Raw genomic sequence first — 6736 nt, forward strand, 5'->3', positions numbered from 1 at the left:
GCTTCGGAGGCGCCGCTAAGGCCTGTGGGACCCGGCTCTGCATCGAGGAGGCACCCGCCTGCCCGGGAAAACGGCACAAACCCGCCGCAGCCCCTCCAAGCTGGGCTCCCTCCTCCGCCAGCCTGCCGCTGGGACAGGCACCGAGGGCGAGAAGCCCCTGGCACTGCTGCAGTGTGGACTTACCTGCGTCCCGCCATCGTCTGGCCACGCTCCGGGCTGGACCAGAGAGGATGTCAGCAGCAAAGGGGCATGTCCTGGACACTGGGACGGGGGCAGCATGGGCTAATGGTTAGAGCCACAGGGAATCAAATCTGTTCTGGGCTGCGCCACTGATCAAGGGCAAGTCACGCCAGCGCCTTTGCCCCTTCCGTCCAGTTTAGACATCCGGGCGGAGGCCTCTGTGTCATGCAGGGGCTAACCAGGCTGCAGCCCGTGTCCTGGTCCTACAAGTTCAGGGGTGTGTGGCATTGGGTTCTGACCCTGTCATCTACGGGGCTGCGTGCGGGATCAGAAGCTGAGATGGTGCATGGACCCAGCGGCTCGCTGGGGCTATTTAATTTTTTTTCCCTGCAGTTCCATAAATAAACACATCTTGACCTCCAAAACATTTTGTTCTATTTCTCGCCGCAAACATTCTTCCCGTCCGGCCCTGCCGCCCGCTTCCCATGTCGGGCTGCGGAGCCATTTATCAAGCAGCTCAAATGTGTTGGCGGAGCTTTCAATAAATAAACCAGCCCCGGGAAAAGGCTGGGGGGGGGGGCGGGTTATCACCGATCACTGACCCGGTGCCCTGGAATTATTTACGGTGGGAACGCGGGAGCATCGCTCGACGCTACGTACAGGGGCTGGGTGGGCGGCACCGAGCGGAACTGAGCCACCGGAGATCTAGTTGAGAGTCCAAATGCGACTCACTGTCTTAGAAGAAGAAATCGAGGCCCCTGGAGACCCCCTGTGGGAACCGGCCTACGGAAGAGAGGCCGTGGCTGCAGGATCGCGTCTGAGCTCACTGCGCCCATTTTACACCCTGGCTCCTCTGCCGAGCGCTTTGGATTTGCTAGGGGAGAGTCGGGGGTCACTCGTAGGAGCACAGCCGGGCAGGGCCCTCAGAGGGGACCCCCCAAGATTGCTCCAAGCCCAGCCGTGGCCACGGGGTTCACTCAGGTTCCTGCCCCGGCCCCAAGGGGAGGATTAGCTGGAGAATCGGTTTCTCCCCAGCTCTAGCTGCGGGAGCAGAGGGGGAGTCATCGGCTCTGGCCAGAGGCCCCAGAACGCACTGTGCCCGCCCTGGAGGTTAGCCCGGGCTCAGCACACAGGACCACAAAGCCCCTCTCCTCTCTGGGGTCCAGCCTGATCCCCCCTCCCGAGCCAGGGGCAAAGCGTGCCCACTGCTCCGTGCTGGCAAGGGGGACACCAGGGCTGCCCCACTACAGTGCCCCCAAAGGGCACAGTCTTGGCAGCCCAGAAGCCCCTGCCCATCCCTCAAGCTGACCTAGGCTTCGCTGCCCCAGCCAGGCGGGCCCCGTGCCAGTGACGTCAATGGCAAAAATAGGCTGGGGATTGCATCGCCTCAATCGTGCCTTGTTGAAGGGACCTGTCCTAGCCTCCCCCTGAGACTGCGGAGCAGCATGGGCGGGTGCCCAGGGCCGGGTTCTGCTCCCACTCGATCACAAGTCAAGTGGCTGGGTCAGGGCCTTGGGCCAGGGCTACGCAGGGATCACACTGGCTGATCCTAATCAGCCCCCTTTTTGGCCTTAGCAGCCACGAATCTGTCCCCAGCTCTGCCGCGGACTCACCGGGGGAAGCTTGGACACGACACTTGGTGTATTTGTGCCTCAGTTTCCCCAGCTGCAGCATGTCCCCTTTCGAGACTGATGCCTGTAGAGCGCTAGGCGCCACGGGGGCTCTCAGACACGGCACACACTCGCTTATTACAAAATATCTTTTATTGGTAAAATATCTCCCACTTTTCATCGACATCATCCCGCACAGCCTTGCACTCACAACGCCGGCAGCCCAAGAGGCATGTGGCAAGCTCTCACTGCAGGCGACAGGCTTGGGACCAGCAAACAGCCCCTCAATCCCCGGGGCTGTTGGCGGTTCTCCTCCCCTCTACCGGCTCAGGGGTGAAACGCCAAGCCCCACTATTCTGCAGGCCTCTCCGGTCAGCGTGGAAAGAGCAGGACGCTGAATTTCAATAGGTGATAACAAGCTATTTTAACCTCAGCACCGGCTACTCGTAACGTCGATAACCACCCGGAGCCAGAAGGGACCGCGCGGACAGAGCACAGGACCGGCTGTCAGGACGCCTGGCTACTTGGCTCACCTCTGACACCCGCCTGATGTCGGCACCGTGGGCGAGTGACTTCCTCCCCTGGGCACCAGTGTTGCACCCTAGCCAGTGAAGATCCGCGTTACGCACTCAGGCTTGGAAAGTGCTTGGAGTTTTCGGGGTTTAAAAGCTCTGTGTGAGTGCTGCTTCCGGATCCCGTTTCCGCAGCTCACGTGCCCAGCCCTCGCGTGGACGACAGAGACCCGGGACAGGAGATCCCATCCACACAGGGAGGACGGGACGGTACAACCGTACTAAACACAGGTCGAAGGGGGAAATGACACAAGAGCCAAGCAGCAAGAGCCAGAAGGAACTGGCTCCGGCTCACCGCGCCGGGTCCGACATGCAAAACCAGGCTGTTGTGTCGTTTTTGAAAGAAAGACTCAATCTTAGAAACAAAGCGACTAGCACACCCTGGATAAGCACCTTCTTCCCCCTGCATTCAGCCCGCCGTGTGGAGTGCATGCTTTTGTTCCTCGCAACAAATACGCTCTTTGTTTCGGAGACATCAGTGTGCTTTGGGGGGGAGCAAACATCAGAGAGACAAACCATGAAAGGGGTTTGCAGAAGTTATGAAGCAAAATGACAAGAGACGACGGAGCGGGGACATGCTAGCGGCTTTCAACTACCTCAAAGGGTGTCACAAGGAGGAGGGAGAAAAATTGTTCTCCTCGGCCTCTAAGGACAGGACAAGAAGCAATGGGCTTAAACTGCAGCAAGGGAGGTTTAGGTTGGACATTAGGAAAAACTTCCTGCCTGTCAGGGTGGTTAAACACTGGGATAAATTGCCCAGGGAGGCTGTGAAGTCTCCATCACTGGAGATATTTCAGAGCAGGTTAGATAAACACCTGTTAGCGATGGTCGGACGGTGCTTGATCCTGCCAGGCGGGCAGAGGGCTGGACTTAATGACCCCTCGAGGGCCCTTCCAGTTCTAGGACTCGATGGTTCTATACTAAGAGTCTAGAAGACTCGGGCTCCTGGAGAATGGGGCCGATTTTGGGTCCAGGGGCCCTGGGAGATTCTGACCACCCAGTAGCAAGGTGGCCAGGGGTAGGACAGACAGAAGGGGATCGACACTGTTTGGGGGGAGCAAAAGGAAAGGAGGAAAAGGGGGGGAATCCTTTTCATATGAAAACAAGGAACCAAGGGAGGGAAAATCCTCACACTGAAAACTCTCCTCTTGGTCCCACCTGTGCCCATCCTAACCCCCCCCTTGAGTCCATCCCCACGTTTCCCCCACTTGGGACTGGTCCACTGGTTCAAGCCTTGGTGTAGACCCTGCTCCTGCAGCCACTGGCCTTTTACCCCACCCCCCACCGTCTAGCCCCGCTCTGGGGAGGTCCCGCTGGCGGGGGGTTAAAAGCGCAGGCTGTGGTGAGAGCTGTGTCCGCACTAGGACCCACACAGGAGGGACTGTGGCCTGGGAAGCCTCGGGCTGGGGTCCTCTGGGGCTCACAACCGCCCCCCAACTTCCTGCTGCTAAATGGGAGCAACGTGTCTGAGCTGAATTCCAGCTCCGTCCCGGAAGGGACCCACGATGGGGGGTGAAGGAGACGGTGGCCCCTGGAATTACCCCGTGGAGCTGAGCACAGTACCTGGCCCAGGCAGACTGACCCCTTCCCGGCACGGACCCTCCCCCAGCCCTGTCCCCACCCCAAGGGACACGATGCAGCGGGGACCCGCAGCCCAGGAGGCCCCGGCCTCAGCACAGGACCGTGTGGCCCGGTGCCGACAGCGGCTGAGCGTCCCTGCAGCCGACTTCCCAGCCGCACCGGGGACAGAAGAGAGCCTCGGGCGTCACCCACCCTTTCCTCGGCAGAGCTGGCAGGAAGAGCGGAGGCCCCCTTCCCTCCCCTTGTCTCCGGGGGGCGGGGGGCACTCGAAGAGCTCCCCGGCCCAGTGGGAAATCCGTTGGTCCTGAGCCTGCCAGTCGCGGGCAGGAAATATAGAGCTATGTAGAAAAAGGCAGCTCCCAAACGGAGTCTTGGAAACGCACGTCTGTCTCCACCGCCCAGCCCCGCGCTGCACACACAGAAGCCGATGAATAAATAGACGTGGTTGAAATCGCCCCGGTGGCGTGCTGACACTGGGCCCCCCCTTCGCCGCTGCACCGCACCCCCCCAGTACCCGCCGCCCCTCTGCCCGCTCTCTCACCAGGCAGTCCGGGGGCCCTGCCGGCAGAGGAGTTTACGGAAGGCCTTGCGGAAGTCCTGGTTGAAGATGGTGTAGATGACGGGGTTCAGGGAGCTGTTGCAGTAGCCGATCCAGAAGAAGAACTGGAACACGCTCTCGGGGACCTTGCAGAGCTCGGGGCAGATGGCCCCCAGGCTGTAGAGAAAGAAGAAGGGGAACCAGCAGAGGACGAAGACCCCGATGACCACGGCCAGGACAAAGGTGAACCTCTTCTCCCTGTTGAGGTGGGTCTTCCGCTTCCACGGGCTGGCACTTAAGGTCTTCACCCGCCGCACCAGCAGCACCTCCCCCTTGGCCGTGGCCAGGGTCTCCATGCCCCGGGCAGAGCTCTGGGCATGCCCGTTACTCTGCTTGAGGCTGCAGTGGGGGGAGCGCTCCGGCGGGCTGGAGCCAGGGGGCTCTTTCGTCTCCGCTGGGGGCTGGCAAGGGCTAGCGACCGGTGGAGGCGGCTGCTCCTCCAGGCTCAGGAGAGATGTCCTGTGGGCAGGGCACGTCGGAGTCATCGGCGGGTCCTCGTCCTCCACGCGCCCCTGATGCCCGCTGGGCTCTCTCGCATCCGGCTGCTGGGGAGAGGTCTCCACCGACAGGCCCGCGGTTTTCCTAGCCGCCCCCTTCTCCCCAGCCTGGGGCTTCTTGCCCGTGGAGCCGTGCCGGGTGCGGTGCTTGGCGATCAGGTAAATCCGCAGGTAGACCAGGATCATGATGATGCAGGGGGCAAAGAAGGAGCCGATGCTGGAGGAGAGGATGTACCAGGCCTCCTCGTTGAGTTTGCACTGCGGCCGGCCGGCCTCGTGCCCCCCCTTGTTCCCCTTGTAGATGAGGGGGGGCAGGGAGATGAAGGCCGCGATCATCCACACGATCAGGATGATGCACTTGATCCTCCGGGGCGTCCGCTTGGCGTTGTACTCGATGGCCCGGCTGACGGACCAGTACCGGTCCAGGCTGATGGCGCACAGGTGCACGATGGAGGAGGTGCAGAAGAGCACGTCCAGGGCCAGGTAGATCTCGCACCAGGTCTTCTGGAAGTGCCAGTAGCCCATCAGCTCGTTGGCCAGCGAGAAGGGGATGATGAGGGTGGCCACCAGGATGTCGGCCGCCGCCAGGGACACCAGGAAGAGGTTCTGGGGGGCTTTGAGCGCCCGGCTGGTGAGCACGGCCAGGATGACCAGCGAGTTGCCGAAGATGGTGAAGAGGATGAGGAAGGTGATGACGGCGGCGATGGCGGCGGTGGCCTGGACCGAGTAGTCCTTGCGGCCGTCCATGGCTCGAGGAGGCGGGGGGCGGGTTCTCCAGGGCAGGGGGCGCAGACCCGGACCCTGGCTCGAGCTCGCAGCCTCAGCTCCCGGGGCTCAGCAGCCCCATAGGGCGCGCGGGGGCGCAGCGCCGCTGCGCTCTGCCTCCCCGCCGGCGCGCACCGACTTTGCCCAAGTCTGGCCCGCGGGGCGCTGCGCCGGGGCGAGCCGGCAGCTGCCTGCGCCGCTTTTGAAGGCAGCCGCGGCCGGGGCTGTGTGGTCGCTCCCCCATCCCCGGCGTGTGATGTCAGGCGGCTCCGCGCTCTCCCCTTGGCAGGCGGCGGGGCCGGGGGAGGAGACGCGGGCTGGGGAGGGGCGGGGAAGCGGCCGCCGTTTGGCGGAGCATCCAGAGCCAGCCGCCGCCTTGCAGCGGGGCGCCCCGGGGGCGCGGGGCGGGGAGCTCCCCCCTCCCCAGGCCCGGCCCGCAGCCCCCTAGGACTTGGGGGTCAGGGGGAGAGGGGCCCTGCCCTGCTGCAGAGTTTGAGGACAGCTGGGCCACGTGCTGCAGAGCCTGACTTTGGAGCCACCGGCTGGGAGCGGGACTTTCCTCCGCCCCCTTGAAACTCAGCGGCCTGGGAAACCCGGGAGCCAGGCGGCTACCAGGAAAGCAAAGGCTGCGCTTAAAGCTGGTGACCTGCCGCCCCCGGGCCCCATTTGTAGGCTCCTGGGAGGCCGGGGCCTGTTCCCAGCCCTGCCCTGGGAGCTGGGACAGCCACTGGCTCCCTTTCCCGTGTCCCGCCCCTTGTCTCTTTCCAGCAGGAGCCTCCCTCTGGCTGTGCCTGTGCAGCACCTGGCGCCAGGCGCTCCTGGGAGACGGCCCCTGGGACGGAGCGGCCCTGTGGCACCGATCGATGGCCGGTGTTTGCCCCGGGGCCGGGGCGCAGCTGCACTTTAGAAAGAACAGGGCCTGGGTCGTCCTTC

General features: G+C 63.1%; 1 protein-coding gene across 1 annotated transcript; it reads right to left on the minus strand.

Moving 5' to 3' along the window:
* Positions 1-1925: 1925 nt before the first annotated feature.
* ADRA2B (adrenoceptor alpha 2B) lies at positions 1926-6063 on the minus strand. The gene has a single exon (XM_014576548.3). The coding sequence runs from the start codon at positions 5783-5785 to the stop codon at positions 4481-4483; it is 1305 nt and encodes a 434-aa protein (XP_014432034.2). The 5' UTR covers positions 5786-6063; the 3' UTR covers positions 1926-4480.
* Between the last annotated feature and the right edge of the window lie 673 nt (positions 6064-6736).

This window comes from Pelodiscus sinensis, chromosome 28, assembly GCF_049634645.1.
Source record: "Pelodiscus sinensis isolate JC-2024 chromosome 28, ASM4963464v1, whole genome shotgun sequence".
In the NCBI taxonomy this organism is placed as follows: domain Eukaryota; kingdom Metazoa; phylum Chordata; order Testudines; family Trionychidae; genus Pelodiscus; species Pelodiscus sinensis.

Coding starts and splice junctions, on each gene's coding strand:
- ADRA2B (XM_014576548.3), bottom strand. CDS start 5,785: ATGGACGGCCGCAAGGACTACTCGGTCCAGGCCACCGCCGCCATCGCC.